The sequence below is a fragment of the Microcebus murinus genome, chromosome 20 (genome assembly GCF_040939455.1).
Source record: "Microcebus murinus isolate Inina chromosome 20, M.murinus_Inina_mat1.0, whole genome shotgun sequence".
Lineage (NCBI taxonomy): Eukaryota > Metazoa > Chordata > Mammalia > Primates > Cheirogaleidae > Microcebus > Microcebus murinus.
In genome coordinates, this window is record NC_134123.1 from 5,186,694 (window position 1) to 5,206,421 (window position 19,728).

A 19,728-nucleotide genomic window follows, 5' to 3' on the forward strand; every position below is an offset into this window, starting at 1 on the left:
GTGGGGCTGGGCAGGCCTGAGCTGAGCGGTCTCCCTGACGGCCGCATCCCTTGGGCTAATCACTTTCTTTCTCTGTTTGTTCCTCAGTGTCCTCATCTGTAAAATGGGGCTGACGGCCGTGCCCAGTAGGTTAATGGAGGTTGAGATGCATGAAAATGGTTCCCAGGCCCCTGAGGCTGCCGTGTTTCCCTGAAAACAAGACAGGGTGTATATTTAGTTTTCCTCAAGAAGACACCCCAGGGCTTATTTTCAGGGGGTGTGTTATTGTTTTAAGCACGGTGCAACCATCTACACTGATTCAAATAGAGTGAAGTCGTCTTCTTCTGGAACTCATCGCCACTCTCCAAACCCCAATTCCATCCTGAATGTCTTGCGACTCTGTTTCCTTTAGAACCATCGGCCCGATGTCTCACGCCGAGCGCTAGAGCTGTCACGGGGCAGAGGAGGGCTGCTCGTCTTCTTTCCCGCCCCACGGCCAGGCGCGTGGCTGTGCAGATGCGCTGCGTGGCCGCGCCGTCGCTAGGTCTATTTTCGGGGTGGGGCTTCTATTGCGCCCCTGCTCAGACATCCTGCTGGGGCTTGTTTTACGGGTAGGGCTTATTTTCGGGTTAACACGGTGGTGCCCTTGGGCTGAGGCTGCTGCCCTGGGAGGCAGCTGTGTGGGGAACCTGTCAGCCGCCTCCCCTGCCTGGTGCCACCCCCAGGAGAGTGGCATGGTGCCCCCTGGCCAGCCACAGGCATCCGGCTCAACCTGCCGCTGCCCACGGATTTCACAGGTGGCCACGTCATGGCTGAGGCCTTGCCCAACCCTGGGCGAGACCTGCTCGGCCAAAGGGCCCTGCGTCCCGGCTGTCCCTGGAGGCCTGTTTAGACGGGCCGGTGTTGGGGTGGGGCGGGCAGTGAGCCTTGGACCACAGCGCAGTCCCCCTGGGTGGCCTCCTTCCTGGGACAGCGGGGGTTGTGCCTCCCCGCGAGCCTGCTGTCCTCGCTGACAGCCTCTGTCACAGGTGTTTTCTGAGCACCCGGCGCTGTGCTGCCGTCATCCCGCTGGGGAGGGGCGGCCACCTGGGCCGGGGGAAGAGGCCCTGGGCCCCGTGCTCCTGCTGGCTCTGGCTCCACCCCACCGCCTCCCCTGTGGCTGCTCCACTGATTTGTCAGGCTGGCTTGGTGAGCTCTGCCCTCCTACCCCCACCTGTGCGCTCCCTCTGGCTCGTGTCCCCCCAAGCGAGGTCCTCGAGCTCAGGGACACGAGGACACCACCCTGTGTGCTCCTGCGTCCCGTCCCTTGGCAGCGCCCTCTGCCTCGGCCTTGCTTTGAGCCCCGCTTGCTGTTGCTGGGGCCGGGGACACTGGGATACCTCTCTCCTTCCTCTGGCATGCCCCGTCCCTCTGTCCCCACCACAGTTGGCCACTGGAAGGAATGACCCTGCGACTGGGCCTGAGGGAAGAGCGGAGCACAGGGAGGCCGTTCTTGTGGGCGCCTCGGTTCTCAGCTGCGTTTCCTGGCCCAAGGCCACCTCTTCTTCCCCCCCGCAGGGCATCGAGGCCCAGCCCGAGGTGCGGGCAGCGGGAGGGGTGATGAGCCTCGGACCCTGGCCTGTCCCCTGCAGGAGCTTGTGCCCGTGTGCGGGTGGCGGCGTGGCAGGCCTGGCTTTCCCGGAGCAGGAGGCCGGGCATGAGCAGGGGTGCCCCACCTTCCTCCTAGGGCCCCATCCCGGGCAGCCACCAGGACCCAGAGCGCCCGGGGCCTCTTTGTCTTCCCGCATCCAGGCCCTCGTGCGCACACCCCCAGCACGTTCCGCCAGGGCGGGCCAGCGGCTGCGTGGGAGCGGCTCGGCCTCTCCGGCCTGGCACAGCCCGCGCAGCCGGGGCTCCTGGAGCCGCTGACGGGCAGAGCAGGGAGAGGCCTGGATCCCGGGGTGCAGCTGCTCTGCAGAAATGGGGAAACAGAGGCCCCTCGAGCCGCACGCCTCGGGGCTGGCATGAGTGCTCTGGTCGGAGCTGGGTTGCGCACGTTTCCTTGGGGTGGATTTCCGCTCTCTGTGGGCCGCCCTCCTCCCCGTCCCGCCCCCACCTCCCTGCCAGCTCCTTCCGCGCCTGCCCATGCAGCCTGGCTGGGCAGCAGGAGCCTTTGAAGTAGGCTGCAGACGCCGCTTCATGGGGCCGGCCGGTGGGGAAGGGCCTCTTTTGAAACACCCCGCTCCGTGGAGCCTCGGCACAGGCCCCTGGGGCAGGGCCCGCACTTCCCCCTGCTGTGTCAGGCAGGGGAGAGGAAGGAGAAGAGCAGAGCTGCCTTTTGGGGGCTGGCAGGAAGTGAAACTGAGCCCCTGGACTGGAAGTGCCCCCAGTTTCTGTTCATGTCAGGGGTCCTCAGGTTGCTGACACCTCGCGTTTGGAGCCGGCCGGGGCGACCCTGGGTGATGGCACTCGCTGTGCCAGCCTCAGTGGGAAGCCTGAGGATTGGCTGCCATTACCAGTCTGTTCTGTGGATTAGGAAACCAAGGCCCAGAGAGGTTAATGGACCTGCCCAAGGTCACACAGGCCCTCTCCAGCGGAGCTGGGACTTGTGCCCTGCTGTTGGTCCCGAGCGTCGCTCTCAGCCACCTAACCCTGCCTGCGCGTGCGAGGCCGCCCCATGCCCGCCCTGCGTCTCTCCCTGCTTAGCTCCTTTGTGACTGTCTCCTGCCCCCAGCGTGAGTCCCACAGGGGTGCCGGGTCCGCCTCGCTTGTCGTGGCCTCGGCACCTTGTCCTGGGCCTGGTGCGGGGCCGGAGCCCAGTGATGGCTGGAGGTCCGGGGGCACCAAGCTGGGGCCTGGTTCCCGTGCGGGCACGCCCTTCCCGCGGTGCGTCTGCATTCGTAAGCAGGCCTTGTGGCCATGAGGTCATTTCGCTGCTAGGACAGGCCTGGAGGGTGAGGAGGGTTCTGACGCTGTCGCTCGGGTGAGAAAGAGTCTGGAGAGGCAGGTGACCTGCCAATGACATGCAGATGGGACTGCAGACGCCAGGGTTGGGGCCCACCCCCGGCTGCCGGTGGGGGCTGGCTATGTTTGACAGTCAGCGGAGTTTGGGCTTTGATGTCCCCTGTGTACCAGGCAGTGTTAGAGCCTGGAGGCTGGGCAGTGTGGCAGATGGCTCAGGCCCAGGGAGGTGCCACGCGGCCAGGCAGTGGCAGGCCGAGGCGGCCTGTGCTTGTGTGGGAGGTGCAGGCACTGGGGAAGCTAAGGCAGGCGCTGAGGCCAGCCTGGGAGGGGACCAGGCAGCCTTCCTGGAGGAGGTGGCGGCTGAGGCAGGTTCTGAAGGGCTGGCAGGAGTTCGCCAGGCGGAGGGAGTTTGGAGGTGAGGCAGGAGGCGTGTTTTTAGGCTGCCAGAGCCTGGAGATGGAAGGGTGGGGCTTGTTTGGGGAACCGAAATCAGTCAAATCAGGCAGCCACGAAGAAGGCCCTGGGAAGCTCTGGAGGAGTTTTTGGCCAGGGGGTGAGCGAGGACTGGGCTTGGCATTCTTGGGGGCCTGAGCATGTGGGGGGAATCCTGGTGGCTTATCCTAGGGGCAGTGCTGGGTTTGGGGGAGCGTGGGGCTGCCACGGACCGAGCCCCGTCACAGCGGCCCTCCCGTGGCCGGGCCCGCGAGCCTGGCGTGCCGGGAAGCGCCGCAGAGGAAGGCGAGCGTGCGCGCTGGGGCCGGGCCGCGGGCTCCGGGCGGCAGCTGCGCTGAGACTCCGTGGCCCTGCCGGCAGTTCCGGAAGCTGGGCTGTGGCTGGTGGGGAGGCCGGGTGGGGCTGCTTCCCCTACAGAAGGGCTCTTCCGGGCTCTCGGCGGCTTCGGGGGGCGGTCCCCCGCCCCTGCGTGCCCCCGGCCGTGACCAGGGTCTCAGGAAATGGGAGTCTCGGCTCCTTGGTTAGGGCTGGGCGCTCGGCAGCGGGTGCTGTGGGGGCCAGATGGGAGCCTGCAGGTCAGGTGATGGCCTCGGGCTTGCTGTTGGGACAGGGCCGGACTAGGCAGTGGTGCCTCACTGGACTTCAGGGGTGCCCGCTGCACTCTGGGTGGGAGAGGCCTCTCCCACGGACCTCTCTGTGGCCACCTTCTCTGCGAGTTGAGCAGGAAGGGACCTCGGAGACCCTGGAGGCCTTTCCTGTCTTGGAGCAGTCAGGCCAAGAGAGGGTGAAGAATTGCTCAAGTCACACGGCTGGTGAGAGGCAGAGCTGGCGCTGGACCTTGTGTCTCCTGACATTTAGCCCAGGGCTCCATCCCCTGCATTGCCTTGCCTGTGGCAGGTAGGGAAACTGAGGCAAGCAGGGCCCTTCTCTGCATTGCAGGGAAGAGGCAGGAAATGTGATAGGAGTGTTTTTCCTGGTTGGCATTTAGAGCTCTTTTCCTGCTTGCTTCTGCCCAGGGCAGGGTGCTTCCCCAGCTGCAAACTGCCTGATGGCAGGGGCTGTTGATCCATGAGCGCAGGGGCTGTTGAGTCCATGGAGTTCTTGGGGAAGAAGCTCCAAGTTGAATCTTAGAAACTGCAAAGTCAGCATTTCCTAAAGAAGGCTCACTAGGGACTCAATGCAAAAAGAGCACCATGAACCAAAATGATGGGGAAATATTTAGCTGTGTCTAATTCACCAGGTTTCTTTCCTGCAGGACTTGTCAGAGCCTTTGATTCACTAATGTGTACGGGGGATCTGTAGTGGGGAAAGGAGAATGTTGAACTTAGTGCCGCCTGTGCCCAGAGACCAGCGTGGACGTGTGTGGCTGTGTGTAGTTCATGGCCCCGCTAGTGGGCAGAGTGCACCTTAGGAAATGCAGACAGAGGGCTAAGAAAGAGCAGCCTGGGTCTGGGAGTGGGGAGGCCTGGGTTCAAATCTCAGCCTTGTTGTTTCCCAGCCAGTGGGCCTCGGACCAGCAGGTTAGGGTCCCAGGGGTGGTGTTGGCTGGAATGGAGTGAGAGCCCCGCCCCGCCTCCTGGAGTCGGGTGGGAGGGCCGTGCGGCCGGGCCACTGCACGCTGCGGGCTCCCAGGGGAGGAAGGCCGGCCGGGGTTTCTGCCCAGTTTGTCTCCCCAGCGGGGCTCAGCGGTTCAGAGCGCGTCTTGAGGGCCGGGTGTCCTGCTCTCTGCCTTGCCACCTGCCTGGAGGGCTGCAGGGGACCCGATGCTGCCTGGCTGTCACCTGCGTGCTCCCTCAGGCTCGGACCGTGCTGCCCAGCTAGGCCCACGCGGCGGGAGTCAGCCAGCGTGCCCCGCAAGCCGCCTGAGCTGCCAGCCACTGCTCCCCCACCCGGGCTGGGCAAAGGGGAGGCGGGCTTCTTCAACGCCCTCCCCCAGGGCTGAGGGCCCAGGCCAGGGGGAGCGGAGGGGGCAGGTTCCCGGCCCACGCCTGCCCTTTCTGACAACTTGCTCATCCATGACGTCCAGCCGGGGCATTCTGTGCCAGGTGTGCCCAGCATGCTGCCTGCGTCACCCCACTGAATCCTCTCGGGATCCTGCGTGGTCACACTCTTCTCCTCTTTGTTCAAATGAGGAAACTGAGGCAGGGAGGGGGGAAGCCAGGTCATGTAATTTGGATGTGATGGGCCTGAAATTTATTTTTTCTGTTAGATATGTTTTAAAATTATGTAAGTAACATAATGCCACTAGAAATAGAGACCGAGATTTATCCACTGTGTCCGAGCAGTAGTCTTGGGTTTCCTGTGTCTGGTTTGGTCCTTGTTCGTTCTAGGCTTGCTTTTACCACCGGGTTTTCACGGGCAGCCCTGGGACGTCAGTGTCAAGCGACCTCACCCTTGACCTCACACTGTTTGGCAGCTGTGTGGTATTCCCTTGTAAGGCTGTATTGCGATTCAGTTCACCAGCTCCCGACTGGCACGCATTGCTTTCAATCTTCTGTCGTTACAGGCAATGCTGCAGTGAGTGTCCTGCATTTGTCCTTCACACATGTGACAGTGTTTGTAGGATAAATTACTCAAAGTAGTTTCGGCAGGTCAGAAGGTATATATGGGCTGGGTGCGGTGGCTCCTGCCTGTAATCCTAGCACTCCCGGAGGCCAAGACAGGAAAATTGCTTGAAGCCAGGAGTTTGAGACCAGCCTGAGCAACTTATTGAGACCGTGTCTCCACACACACAAAAAAGCCGGGCTTGGTGGCATGTGCTGTGGTCCCAGCTACTCTGGAGGCTGAGGCAGGAGGATCACTTGAGCCCAGGGGTTTGGGGTTGCTGTGAGCTGTGATGATGCCACTGCACTCTAGCCAGGAGCAACAGAACAAGACTCTATCTCAAAAAAATAGGTTTCTATCACATTAGTAACTCTGTTAGATATTACTTCCCCAGGGGTCGTGCCCACTCGAATTTCTGCCCAGGAGTGAACCTGAATGCCTATTTCTGTGTTGTCCAGGTTGCACTTAAACTCCTGGGCTCAGACAGTCCTCCTGCCTCAGCCTCTGAGTAGCTGGGACTACGGGTGCGTGCCACCATGCCTGCCACCATGGTAGTTTTAATTTGTGTTTCTCTCTTTATGGGGGAAGGTCAGCTTCTTTCCAACTACTAAGAGCCATTCACATTACCGTTTCTGTGCACTTGCTGTTCTGACCCGCTCCCATTTTTCTATTGGGTTATTCATCTTTTTCTTTTTGATTTGTAGGAGCCCTTTATATATGAGGGAGATTAGCTTCTTGTGATATGAATTGCAAATATGTTTCCTTAATCTGTCATGTGTTTTTTGATTGTGTTTTGGTAGTTTTTACCATGTAGTAAAAAAAAATTTTTTTTCCACATAATTGAATTGTCAGTCCCGGTGGCGTTGGCTTTGTGTCGGGCTAGAAGGCCTGCGCCCGCGTGCTGTCTGGAGTCCTGCGTGGCTTCTCGCTGTCTGGGGACGTCCTGCCGGCACGCGCCACGGACCCAGCTCGCCTGCCGCTTCCTGGGCTGTGCCATGGGCCTGTGACGTGGTGTCGTTTCCTGTCACCAGGGAGCCCTGTCGGGGGCGGGCAGCATGGCGCCCGCTGTCCTGGGAGGACTGGTACCACGCGAGGCCTCCCCCCCGCCAGCCGGACTTCCCCCTTCTGTTCTGCTTATCAGGGGAAAGGGATGGAAATCTGTTAAGCACGGGGGCGAAAGTGTTTCCATTCCAGACGGAGCCTCGTGAGGGCAGTGCTGAAAGAAACGAGTCACTAACGGCGGAATTGTGGGCAAGAGAAGAGAAACACTGGCGTCCTCCAGCCGGGCAGCCTGGCCGGCTGGGCGTTCGGCGGTGAGCGCCCTGGTGCAGAGCGCTGGCAGGCACCTGGGCACTACGGGCTCTGCCTTCGGGGGCTTGTGCTCTGAGCAGAGTTTCCTCTGGCGCCTGGGGTGGCGCCTGGCACAAGTGCTAGTGCCTGTCTGTCGCAGGAGCGCACGAGCCCGAGAGGAATGGAGGAGTGGGTGCGCTCCTCGGGGCAGGCGCCGACTGCCGTGGGGGCGGGCACGGACGAGCCAAGCGGGCTTTGTCGTCCCTGGCGGCCAGGGCCTCGCGCACTTTGGAGGAGACACTGAGCAGGAAAGCGTGACCAGAGGAGTGCCGCGGAGGGAGGAGTGCAGGCACCAAGAACAGCTTCTACCCACCCGAGAATTAGCCCCTTGGGGCCAGGTGGCAACACCTATCCCTTCCTTTTCAGTTTTCCTCCAGTCCTTCCTTTTCATTTAATGATTCAGCCTCCAGCCCCAGTCTAGGCCAGAGTTAGGCCTCAGAGCGCTGACACAACCACTCTTTGGAAGAGGGGAAACTGAGGCCCAGATCAGGCAAGGGGCTCGCTCAGGGTTACGGAGCAGGTTGGTGGCTGAGCTTGGACTGGAATGCAGGTCTCTGGATCCCAAGACTCACTGGCAGCCTGTGGTCCCTGGGGCTCAGGTGGAGACAACCTGGGGGTCTCAGGGAGCGTGGGGACAGGGGCTGGTAGGGGCTCGCACGCGGGGGAGCTGCAGCTTTTGCGCCGCCTGGTGGCTGTGCAGGCTGCCCAGGTGGCTGTGCAGGCTGCCGTCAGGAGAGGGGAGAGGGTGGGGGTCTGGGTGGACGGCCTCTCGCTCCATGCCGTCTGTCATGGGCCCTCATGGCTGGGCCGTGGGCCCGCAGGGCTTTCCCAGCCCTGGGTACCGAGCCTTCTCTGGGCTCATTTGCCACTTTGTCTCCGAAAGCTTAGCCTGTAGGGCACTGTGACTTGTGCAGACAGGTTGGTCACCAGCACCCCAGTTTGCTGAGGGGGTACCTAAGGCCCAGAGGCGACTGCTACTCACTGCCGGCAGTGGCAGAGCCGGGCTTGGGTCCAGGCCCCCTCCCTTGCAGGCCGGCGCAGCTGGGACAGGTGCGGCAGGCGGGCGCTTGGTCCTGCTCTGCTGAGGACGGCCCTTTCTCCCCCTTCCCCGCCTCTGCCTGGCTCGGGGTTCCAGCTGGTTGGCTTCCTTGGCCGTTCAGTCCACAAGTATTGGCGGGGACCAACGGGGGACACAGCTACACAGACCCTGCCACGGCAGTTTGCTGCGGCAGATGGGGGGTCTGGTACCCAGGAATGCCGAACGGGAGTCTGGAATGTCTCCCAGCAGTGAGGTCTCTGGGAGAGCAGGGCTGGGGAGGGAGGCCAGAGGGCCACCGGGCTCTGGGGACAGGCAGGTGTCGGGGAGGCTGGGCTTGAGGTGTGGGGCCGGAATCCCCAGGCCCACGAGGGTTCCTGGGTGCCCCTTTGTGTCAGGCCCGTGCGGGGTGGAGCAGCGCTGGTGGCACCTTCAGGAAGCACAGGGGCTCCCGAGGGGATGGTGTTAGGGTGAGACTCAAAACGGAACATCTGCCCGGGGCCCAGCCCAAGGGAGCTCAGCCGCCCAGAAGGTGAGCCGTGGGTTTCGGCTGCAGCCGTGTGCTCAGACAGGCCCTCTGCAGCCCTGCCACCCCTTGTGCGCCCCGGCCCCCGCTTCCTCTTCTAAGGCCACCAGGGCCCCGGGGCCTGTGCAGCTCTGGGCTTGCCGGGGCTCGGCCAGAGGAAGCCAGGCCAGGGTTCCTGCCAGCACCGCTCGGGTGAGGAAGCGGGTGCCCTGCCTGCATCCGTGAAAGCTGAGGGTGTTCTAGAACATACTTCCCCATGGCATGTGGTTGCACTCAGGGTGCTGCCGGATCAGCCAGCTGCACGGGGAGGGGTTTCCTGAGCACCGAGGGCCAGTCCTGCAGTCGAGACATGCAGGCCCAGCCTCCCACCTCAGCGGAGCTCCTGGCTGTGAACCTGGACTTCACCGGTCAGTGTTGGTGGGGAGCCCACGGTCCTGTCTTGGTTACAGGGAAGGGAGAAGAGGGTGTGTGGGGGTAGCTCAGAGGGCTTCCTGGAGGGGGAGGCCCTCGTGGAGCTCGCTGGCGGCACCTTGCTCCAGAAAGGCAGAGGGCTGTTGTGACGGGTCCGCTCAGCCGCCACGCTCTAGGGTGTAGCGCTGTCTGGCCTTGTGGGGGCAGGACGGGCTTGGTGTTTGGGATGCCATGGGCGTTCTGGATGCCAGCACCTTGAGGGTGATGGCAGGACCAGAGGCGGCCCCCGTGGCCTGTGTGGAGACCCCAGCGCCGTTTCACTGGCCGTGTGACCACGGGCCCGGGACCCAGGTCTCTGTGCCTCGGTGCCCACAGCCACACGGTGGGCAGCGGCCGTGCCACAGGGCAGGCGTGGGGCCCCGCGGGGCTCACAGGCCCGGGTGTGCGGTGAACGTAGGAGGTTTCGTTTCTTGCTGTGTCGCAGGACCTGGCGTGCCCACCTCGGCCACTCAGCTCACACCTGACTGTGCCCTGGGCTCCCCAGTCCCCCGCGGGAAGGGAAGGGTCTCTGGAGGTCACCGGAGAGGACGTGGGAGCCTCCACCTGCCTGCTGCCCTGGGTCCTTTGCAGCCTGGCTGGGCCAGGGCTGTGGAGCCTGGGACGTGGTGACAGGGGGGATGGCGGTGGCCCTCCCTGGCGAGGTGGTCTCAGCCGGGCGGCTGTGTGTGCAGGGCCCGTCCTCCCCTCTGTGCCACAGGGGCCCTTTCCTGCACTCTGGCCCCGCGGAGGAGCCTCGAGTGCTTCCTGCACATGGCAGCCTGGCTCAGGAAGCCCGGCGTGGACTTTGGGACTCTCAGTTGCAAGTGACAGCTCAGACTGGCTTAAGCTGAAAGGGGCATTGATCGAAGTTCCTTCTGGTTGCTGGAGCTTCAGGCACAGCTGGCTCCAGGGGCTCCAGGGGGCGTCGCTAGGCCCGTGTCTCTGGTTCTCCCTGTCAGCTTTGCGTTCAGGCTGGCTCTCTCCTAGGGGCCCAGGTGTGTGCCAGCAGCCGCGGGCCACTGAAAAGAGACACCCCTGTCTCCCCGCGTCAGCAGAAGTCCCAAAGAGGGTCCTCACTGGGGTGATCTCGGCTGCCGGGCTGGCGGAGACCATGCTGAGCAGCCATGCCGGGGGCCTGTGGCCCCTGATCGGGGTGGGGACATTGCCCAGCAGAAACAGGACACACTCTCCCCCAAGTGGACTGCGGTGGGGTCCCCCTCCTCTGTGACATGGGGTGGTCATGAGGTGTGAGTGGCAGTAGGGGACCCCTGCGAGTCCCGAGTGAAGGGGCCCTGACTCCCCAGGTGCTCTTCCCTGCTCCTGGTGGCTTTGAGTTCAGCCAGGCCCAGAGGGGTGCAGGTGGGGAAGTGACAGGGAGGGGGGCTTGACCTGACGGAGAAGGTGCCCAGTGAGGAAGGCTGAGCGCTGATGAGCTCCCTATCACTGAGGTTGCAAGCCGGGGCCGCAGGGGCTGCGGGACACGGGGGCCGCGGGACACGGGGGCCGCGGGCCGTGGCAAAGCAGGGCCTTCGCCCGGGGCCTCAGAGGGGCCCTCCGCTGGCAGCCGGGTCAGCGACTGGCCGCCCAACTCGTGATCGCACAGGGCCTGGAGCCCTCCCTGGCGGGTACTCTGACCTGGCTCTAGGGGGTCCTGGAGGGGAGCTGGCCTGTGCCCGTCGCTGGTGGCTTCCTGGCCATGTCTTGATGAGTGACAGGTGACCTCTTTCCTCCCAGGCCAGCTGTGCCCCACGCTGCCTGACTTGTTCCAGGACTGGACGAGGTCCCTGGATGGGCTGACGTCCTTGTGCCCAGGGCTGTCCGTTGTGTGCCTCTTTTCTGCCTGCTGTTTCCGGGAAGTGGCCTCATTAGACCCTCGAGAAGAGTTTACCAGGCCTGGCTTGCCACCGCTGGTTCCTCTCTCCCCGTGCCCGACTCCGCCTGGCCTGTGTGCCTGGCAGGGCAGGTCAGTGTCTGGGGGACGAAGGGTGGCAGGGGTAAGCGTGTGCATGTGCGTGAGCGTGTGTGTCTGCGTGCACGTGCCTGCACTCTCCTGCTTGCGTGTGAGTGCATGTCTGCACTCGCTTGTGTGTGTGTGAGCATGCGTGTGTGTGCACGTGCCTGCACTCTCCTGCTTGCGTGTGAGTGCATGTCTGCACTCGCTTGCGGTGTGTGAGCATGTGTGTGTGTGCACGTGTCTGCACTCTCTCGCTTGTGCGTGTGTGTGAGCACGTGTGTGTGAGCATGTGCCTGCACTGTCTCGCCTGCATGTGTATGTCCTTGCTGCCCACGGCTCGGGCCTGGAGGCTTTGCCTGGAGGACAGAGTGGCTGCGGGGAGTTGCCTGCCCTTTGGTGGTTGGGGCTGCTTAGCCTGGCAATCTGGGGCACTGGTGTTTGGTCCCAGGCCACAGGGGCAGGCGGTGCTGCTGTTTGTGTGCTGTGGCATCTGGGTCAGCCCCGTGGGATGTCTGGGGGAAGCCTGGGCTGGGGAAGCCTGGGCTGGGGAAGCCTGGGCTGGGAGCTGGCAGACCTGGGTTTGGGTCCCAGCCCTTCTGCCTGCCAGCCTCAGCTGTGTGACCTTAGGTAGCCACTCTGCCTCTCTGGGCTCAGTTCTGAATCTATAAGATGGTGACAGCGCCTTAGCATGTTGTGAAGATGAGAGGGGGTGAGAGGGTGGACACTGGGTGTGACAGGAGTAGCTGATCTTGTGACTACAAGGAGCTATTTAGGGTGCCCGAGAGTCCAGGAAGGGGTGGAGGGCAGGAACCTTGTGTCGTTTTGCAAACCCCACAGCATGGGGTTGGGCGTAGATGTTTAGTGCTCAGTAAATGCCTCTTGTGGAGTAAAGGCTGATTCGTTTAGATTAAGAGGTTGTAAAGTAGTGGGCTGCATCACTTAAAATTTTAAAATAAGCTGCCAACATTTAAAAAATCATTCTTTCATGCAGAAACCAGATTGTAGCTGTCTAATCAGCGTGGACACTAAGCAGGCTTGGGCTCGACCCTCGAAGTGTCGCCCCAGTTAGGCAGGTGCCAAGGGCCGTGGACGCCTGCCCAGGCACGGAAGGAGCCAGAATCCCTGGCGAACGGCCCCTCATTCCACTCCCAAATATGCAGTTTCCCCATTTTATTCCTGGGGTTTGTGGTAAGGGTGCAGCGACTTCTCGGGGAAGAAGAGCCCAGGGTGGCTGCTGGAATTGAGGCAGCCCCGGGGACCGCCCAGCAGTGGGTGCTGATTGGCTCCTCCCTTGCACTCAGGGACTCTGGGTACCCTGCTCATTTGCCTTTGGGCTCTCCTGGCCGCCTTCCCTCCTCTGGACCCCCTTTCCTTTGCAGCTTGTGCTGGCGGCTGGTCATTTGTGCCCTTTGTGACTACCCTGAGCCTTCCCATGCCTCTCGGCCTCCTCGCCCTCTGCCTCCAGCCTGTCCCTCATCCAAGGCAGGCCTGGAGGACGTGGGGGCCTAGACTCTTGGTCCACGGCTGTTCCCGTAGTGCAGAGTTCCTGTTGGGTGTATGGCAGCTGTCCCCAAGCCCTGACTGCTCTGTGTGTGGGCTGCACATTGTTGTTAACTTCCTCCCTTTGGAGACAGACTGGGAGCCCTGAGGGGAGAGCGCCGGCCTGCACGCAGCTGTAGTGGCTGGCAGGCCATAGGTGTGATGGACAAGCCATTTTGGAATAAATGAATGTGCTAAGGAGTGAATGGTGCTGGGGAAAGAGGGAGCCCAGCTGGGCTCCGCGTTGCTATCCTGGGGTCTTCTCCCAACTTTGTTACAAAAAGTCCTCTGTGTGCCCTCTCTGAGACTCAGCTTCCTTTTGTGTGAAGTGGGCTTGCAAACTTCTCAAATCTATTTTGGAGAAAATGTGGTCTTGTGTGAAAGCTTAATGTAACATAGATGTGGGAGGATGCCCTGGCCGAAGTGCTCGTGGGGGCCTGAGCCTGTGTCCCTCCACCGCCCCATCCCATCTGGGCCCTGAGACACGTCCCCGGATCCCAGGGCTCCCAGGATCACAGCTTGAAACCCTCTGGACCTGGAGGCACAAGACTTACTGCAAAGCCCCAGTAATCTGGTGAACACGGCATTTGCACCAGGCCCGTGGGGACAGAACAGAACCAGGAAGCAGACCCCACGTGCGTGGGCACCTGATTTCCAGCAGAGGTGGCTCCACTGCAGTTCAGAGAGGAGAGGGCGGTCGGCGCACTGAGCGTTGCTGGGGTAGTTAGATATCCGCCCGGAAAACAGAAATGAACGTTGATCCCTGCCTCTCGCCATACACAGAACGAGATGGCATGGGTTGAAGGCCTACGTGTGAAGGTCCAACAGTGAAAGCTGCAGAGCAGTGCTGGCCCTGGAAGTGTCTGTGAGGACGTAAGTGCTCTGTGTCCGTGTCGCCCAGCACCGGGGCTGCCAGCTGCGTGTGGCTGCCGAGCACTCGAAATGTGGCTATTGCGACAAGGGATTCAATTTTAAATATTATTTTACATGAATTTAGACTTTACTTAAAATAGCCACGTGTGGCTAGTGGTTACTGTGCTGAACAGTGCAGTTCTAGAGAACACAGAGGACTCGCTCTACGACCTGCGGGTGGGCAAAGCTTTGAACAGGACGTAAAAGCTAGCCAGGGTAAGGACCGGCAGGTCAGACACAGGTGCTGCGAGGCTGGGGCTGCTCGGCCCTGCTGCCAGCCCTTCCCCGACGTGGCCATCGAGGTCCAGGTCTGGGTCTGCTTGTCTCCGCAGAGCTCGGGACCCGAGTGCGGGAGCCGGCCGGCCCGCCTTGCCCATGGAGCTGCGGGCGCCCGGGGCTTCTCGCCGGCCGCAGGTCTAGGCCCACGGGAGCTGCAGCGCATACGTGCCCAGGCCTGGGGCCTCCGGGCGGCCGAGCGTAGAGGATGCCGGCCAAGGGGCGCTACCTCCTTAACGAGGGCGAGGAGGTTCCGGACCAGGACGCGCTCTACGAGAAGTACCGGCTCACCAGCCAGCACGGGCCGCTGCTGCTCACGCTCCTGCTGGTGGCCCTGTCTGCCTGCGCGGCCCTCATCGTCATCGCCTTCAGCCGCGGGGTGAGTGCGCCGCGCCGCGAGCCTCTGCAGGCTCATTCGGGCGGTGGGAGGCGGGTTCTTTTATTTAGCTCTGAGTCCAGGGTGGTTCTAGATGCGACATTAACGTGGCCGAATAAACGACCCTCGTTTGCGCCACGATGAGATTGGGTCTGCCGAAGACCGTCAGGGCGCCCGTGTGTCTCTGCCCTCCCGGCCGGCGTGGCAGGCACCACGAGTCAGCCCCGCTCCCGCCGAGCCAGGCCGTGGCCTCGGCACCCTCCTACCCGGCCAGGCAGACACCGCTGCCCTCACGGGCGCTGCTGGGCCGCTGGGAGCAGGAGCCCGGCCCCCTCTCCGGGTGGCCCCAAGGCTGTGCCTGTGGGTAGGCCCCACCCCGTGCCCCGTCCTCACGCCCCACTGTAGCAGCGACAGCGCCGCCTCGCGGGGTGGGTGCGGGGTGTGGGCGGTGGCGGTGCGGGCTGGGCTGTGGAGGGCGCCCGGGATCCTGAGCTGGCGGAGAGGGTGGGTGCAGCAGCCCTAGCAGACACGACAGCACGAGCAAGGCCTGGGGCGAGGAAGAACCAGGCGTCGGGAGAGCACTGGTGTCCCCCACGTGGAGGATGTCAGAGGCGAGTCTGGTCAGGGCAGCTGGGCAGCCGACCCGGGCAAGCTTCCTGGAGGAGGCGGCGGCCTGCTGGGGAAAGCTGAGGCGTTTCCGTGTGTCCGCCCCCAGGACCCGTCTGGACAGCAGGCTGTGCTGGGCACGGCGTTCTTCTCGCTCGCGGTGTTCGCGGCCCTCTACGTGCTGGTGTGCACCGAGTGCTTGCTCCGGCGGTGGCTCAGCGCCTGGGCGCTGCTCGCCTGGGCCTGCCTGGTGGCGCTGGGCTACGTGCTGGTGCTCGACGCGTGGACGGACGCGGCCTGTGCGTGGGATCAGGTAACGGTGGGGCTCGGCGCCGGGGCTAGGTGCCTCCAGCCAGTGTGCCCTCAGCAGCCGCTGCCCTTGTGGGCCGCAGGGCCCTGGGGGAGGACGGGCCTGCGCTCGGCGTGCCGCCGCGGCCTCGCTGCCTCGCGCTCCTGTCCCCACGCTCTGGCCGCTGGGGCTGAGGAGGGAGCGCCTGCCCGAGGTCTGGCTGTGGCTCTCGGGGCCCTTGCTTGGTGGGGGACGACAGACTCCAGCTCCGGGAGGCACAAAGGCGCGAGCCGGCTCCGTGCCAGGGGAGGTGAGGGCTCGGCCGGCTCGGCGGGCGAGCAGGCCCTGCGGCTCCCGACCCGCTTCCTCCATGCCGCCTACCGGGAAGGGAAAGCCTCGCTCACCCCGTGGCGCGGCCAGCCTGGCCGAGAGCCCTTCCGTAGTGAGCTTCAGCCCAGGCTCAAGCCACACGGCCTGCCCGGATCACTAGGCCCAGCCCTGGGTGGCCACTGTCACCAAGTGGTGGCATGCTCTGACTGGTGGCCGGAGTCGTGTGACCACTCCCGTGGCTGCTAGGGTGGGGGCGGGGCCCACGGAAACTGCAGAGTGGCAGCTGGCTGCGGGCAGGGTAGGGGCTGCGCTGTCGCGGCCAGCAGGTGAGCGGGCCCTGCCGGCCTCCCAGCGCTGGCCGTCCTGGAGGGCCAGCCACAGGGCGCAGGGTGCCAGGTGCGCACCCCGGGTCACGGGGCAGGAGCCTCACTCCTGGGGAGGCGCAGCCTTGGCTGCCCAGAAACACAATTTGGACTTTCTGTCCCTCTGTGCCTGCCGCTGTGTGTCGCGTGCAGGGCAGAGGACAGGGCCTGGCCCCAGGACGGAGGGACGGCATGGGCCGGTTCCGGGGCTGAAGGGCTTAGGACTTGGGTTTCTGGGGTCGCCCCAGGAGACGGGAGGCTGTGGGCCCCGCCGTCAGCTCGCCCGGCCGTGTCCCTCGCCTGGCGCGTGGCTGGGCCGAGCTCACGGGGCCCGTCCCCAGGTGCCCTTCTTCCTGTTCGTCGTCTTCGTGGTGTACACACTGCTGCCCTTCAGCACGCGGGCCGCCGTCGCCGTGGGCGCCGTCTCCACCGCCTCCCACCTGCTGGTGCTCGGCGCCCTGACGGGGGCCTTCTCCACGCCCAGCGTCCAGGCGGCACTGCAGGTGAGGCGGGGCTGGAGTGGGGCGGGCTGCGGCCCGGCGGGTGACGCGGGCGTGGGCGGCAGCGACCTGCAGGGCAGGCGCCTGCGGCTTTGTGTCAAGTGACCCTTTATTCATAAGCTCGGGGACTTGAAGACAGGCTTTCCTCCGGACTGGTCTGGGTCCTCTCCAGGGCGCAGGCCGGGCCTGTGGCTTCTGAGACCGCCCCGGCACTCCCGCCGGCTGGGCCTGTCGGGTGGCTGCCTCTGCCCCCCTGCCGCCCGGGCCCAGGCCCTCCTGGGCAGGGCAAGTGCCCGGTGGATGCGGAGAGGGGCCTGAGTCCTGATCGTGTAGGCCTGGTGACTCACACAGAGACCAGCCCCTGCCTGGGCCTCAGTTTCCCTGCCTGTCCTAGGGAGAGTGCCAGTGGAGCGGTTTGGGGTCGGGGAACGGGGAGTGTACCATACCAGTGTGCCCAGCGGGCGGGTGCCCAGGGACGTGGGCCGGGCCGGAAGCTGAGCCCCGCTCTCGGCTGGCCGCAGCTGCTGGCCAATGCTGTCATCTTCCTGTGCGGGAACCTCACGGGCGCGTTCCACAAGCACCAGATGCAGGACGCCGCCCGGGACCTCTTCACCTACACCGTGAAGTGCATCCAGACCCGCCGCAAGCTGCGCATTGAGAAGCGCCAGCAGGTGGGACCCCGCCTCCACCCGGAGCCACGGCCTGGCCCCTGCCTAGTCCTCCCTGGCCCACCCTCGCGGCCGGCAGCCCGCACCCTGCACACCCCGCCCAGCCCCGAGCTTCCTCTCGCTGCGGGAACGGACGCTCGGCGAGCAGCTGTGTGCGTCAAGCGTGGGGCCGGACGCCCATGCGGGGCTCGCCCCGGCCAGCTGGGGACAGCAGCGCCTGCACTCCTGGCTCTGCCTTCCTCTGCGCGGTCTCATTCCCGCCGTCCCCGGCTGGGGCGGAGGAGGCTGCGGCAGCCCCGCGTCGCCCGCCCATCCGCTCAGCCGCCGGCGGAAAGAGAACTTTCTCACCCAGCCTGAGTCCCCGGGGCTGCTGGCGCCGTGGGGATGGGTGCCCAGCCGGGTTGGTGGCAGGACATGAGCCAGCAGGGATGGGGACACTGAGGGCAGAATGCATAGGTGGACAGGGCAGGCGGAGGCTGCGGAGGCCAGGCCTGTGGCCCGATGCCACCCGCCCGCCCCCACCGGCCCGTCTGCTTCCCTGCGCCCAGGAGAACCTGCTGCTGTCCGTGCTGCCGGCCCACATCTCCATGGGCATGAAGCTGGCCATCATCGAGCGGCTCAAGGAGCATGGGGACCGGCGCCACCTGCCCGACAACAACTTCCACAGCCTCTACGTCAAGCGGCACCAGAACGTCAGGTGGGCGTGGCCTGGGCGGTGCAGATGTGGGCACTGTGAACTGTTGTTAGGTGTAGATGTGGGCGCTGTGAACTGTTGTTAGGTGTAGATGTGGGCGCTGTGAACTGTTGTTAGGTGTAGATGTGGGCGCTGTGAACTGTTGTTAGGTGTAGATGTGGGCGCTGTGAACTGTTGTTAGGTGTAGATGTGGGCGCTGTGAACTGTTGTTAGGTGTAGATGTGGGCGCTGTGAACTGTTGTTAGGTGTAGATGTGGGCGCTGTGAACTGTTGTTAGGTGTAGATGTGGGCGCTGTGAACTGTTGTTAGGTGTAGATGTGGGCGCTGTGAACTGTTGTTAGGTGTAGATGTGGGCGCTGTGAACTGTTGTTAGGTGTAGATGTGGGCGCTGTGAACTGTTGTTAGGTGTAGATGTGGGCACTGTGAACTGTTGTTAGGTGTAGATGTGGGCGCTGTGAACTGTTGTTAGGTGTAGATGTGGGCACTGTGAGTTGTTAAGTGTAGATGTGGACACTGTGAACTGTTGTTAGGTGTAGATGTGGGCACTGTGAACTGTTGTTAGGTGTAGATGTGGGCACTGTGAGCTGTTGTTAGGTGTAGATGTGGGCACTGTGAGCTGTTGTTAGGTGTAGATGTGGGCACTGTGAACTGTTGTTAGGTGTAGATGTGGGCACTGTGAGCTGTTGTTAGGTGTAGATGTGGGCACTGTGAGCTGTTGTTAGGTGTAGATGTGGGCACTGTGAACTGTTGTTAGGTGTAGATGTGGGCGCTGTGAACTGTTGTTAGGTGTATATGTGGGCGCTGTGAACTGTTGTTAGGTGTAGATGCGGGCGCTGTGAACTGTTGTTAGGTGTAGATGTGGGCGCTGTGAACTGTTGTTAGGTGTAGATGTGGGCACTGTGAACTGTTGTTAGGTGTAGATGTGGGCGCTGTGAACTGTTGTTAGGTGTAGATGTGGGCGCTGTGAACTGTTGTTAGGTGTAGATGTGGGCACTGTGAACTGTTGTTAGGTGTAGATGTGGACACTGTGAGCTGTTAAGTGTAGATGTGGGCGCTGTGAACTGTTGTTAGGTGTAGATGTGGGCACTGTGAGCTGTTGTTAGGTGTAGATGCGGGCACTGTGAACTGTTGTTAGGTGTAGATGTGGGCACTGTGAACTACTCCTGGGTCCTCTGCCAGAAGGCTCAGCATTATTTACGTCTGAGGCTGGCCCCTTTTTGGCCGGGCTATGGATGGTCATGACTCACAGACTTTGGAGCAGGGCGATCTAGTGCTAATTGAAGTTCTTGGCCTCCAGCGAGTCTCAACCTCCTTGAACCTTAGTCTGCTCCCCTGGAGAACAGGAGTCCTGCAGGGCTGTGTGAGGACGCGGTGTGCAGCACTGGGCACGGAGGCTGGCTTGAGAGAGCAGGGAGTCGCATGTCACCAGGGAGTCTGGTCCCAAGTCGTGCTTCAGGCGAACTTCCAGCGCTGGAAAGCAGGCGGAGTCTGGGCTGCCTGTGCGGGCACCGTCCGGGCGTCCGGGTGTGGGCCGGGTGGGGTCTGGGGGCTCCGCGGCTCCAGGGTCTGCTCCGTTTGCTTCGTCACGAAGCTCGGGAACTTGGATTTGTCTTCGTGCCGGGCCGTCTCCCATGCCTGCGGAGGCTGAGGAAGAGCCAAGCGCTGGGCGCCGGGCTCTGCGCGGTCGCCAGGGCCCTGCTGCCCTCTCCGGGCCGGCTCTGACCTCCTCCGCCCGCCGCAGCATCCTCTACGCGGACATCGTGGGCTTCACGCGGCTGGCCAGCGACTGCTCCCCCAAGGAGCTGGTGGTGGTGCTGAACGAGCTCTTCGGCAAGTTCGACCAGATCGCCAAGGTGAGCCGCCGGGCGCCTGCCGTCACGCCAGGCGGTGCAGCCCGCACCCGCCCGCCTCGGATGGGACACGGTGGCCGACTTCGGCATC

The 19,728-nt window shown here is 63.3% G+C and overlaps 1 protein-coding gene across 1 annotated transcript in view; it reads left to right on the forward strand.

Moving 5' to 3' along the window:
* Positions 1-3,389: 3,389 nt before the first annotated feature.
* ADCY7 (adenylate cyclase 7) overlaps positions 3,390-19,728 on the forward strand; it is a 42,687-nt gene continuing 26,348 nt past the window's right edge. The window contains exons 1-8 of the mRNA XM_012788958.2: positions 3,390-3,475; positions 11,016-11,244; positions 14,019-14,341; positions 15,054-15,257; positions 16,267-16,428; positions 16,947-17,096; positions 17,642-17,790; positions 19,529-19,640. Of these exons, the coding sequence (XP_012644412.2) occupies positions 14,171-14,341; positions 15,054-15,257; positions 16,267-16,428; positions 16,947-17,096; positions 17,642-17,790; positions 19,529-19,640 (948 nt within the window). The 5' untranslated portion in view covers positions 3,390-3,475; positions 11,016-11,244; positions 14,019-14,170. The remainder of the gene's footprint in view (positions 3,476-11,015; positions 11,245-14,018; positions 14,342-15,053; positions 15,258-16,266; positions 16,429-16,946; positions 17,097-17,641; positions 17,791-19,528; positions 19,641-19,728) is intronic.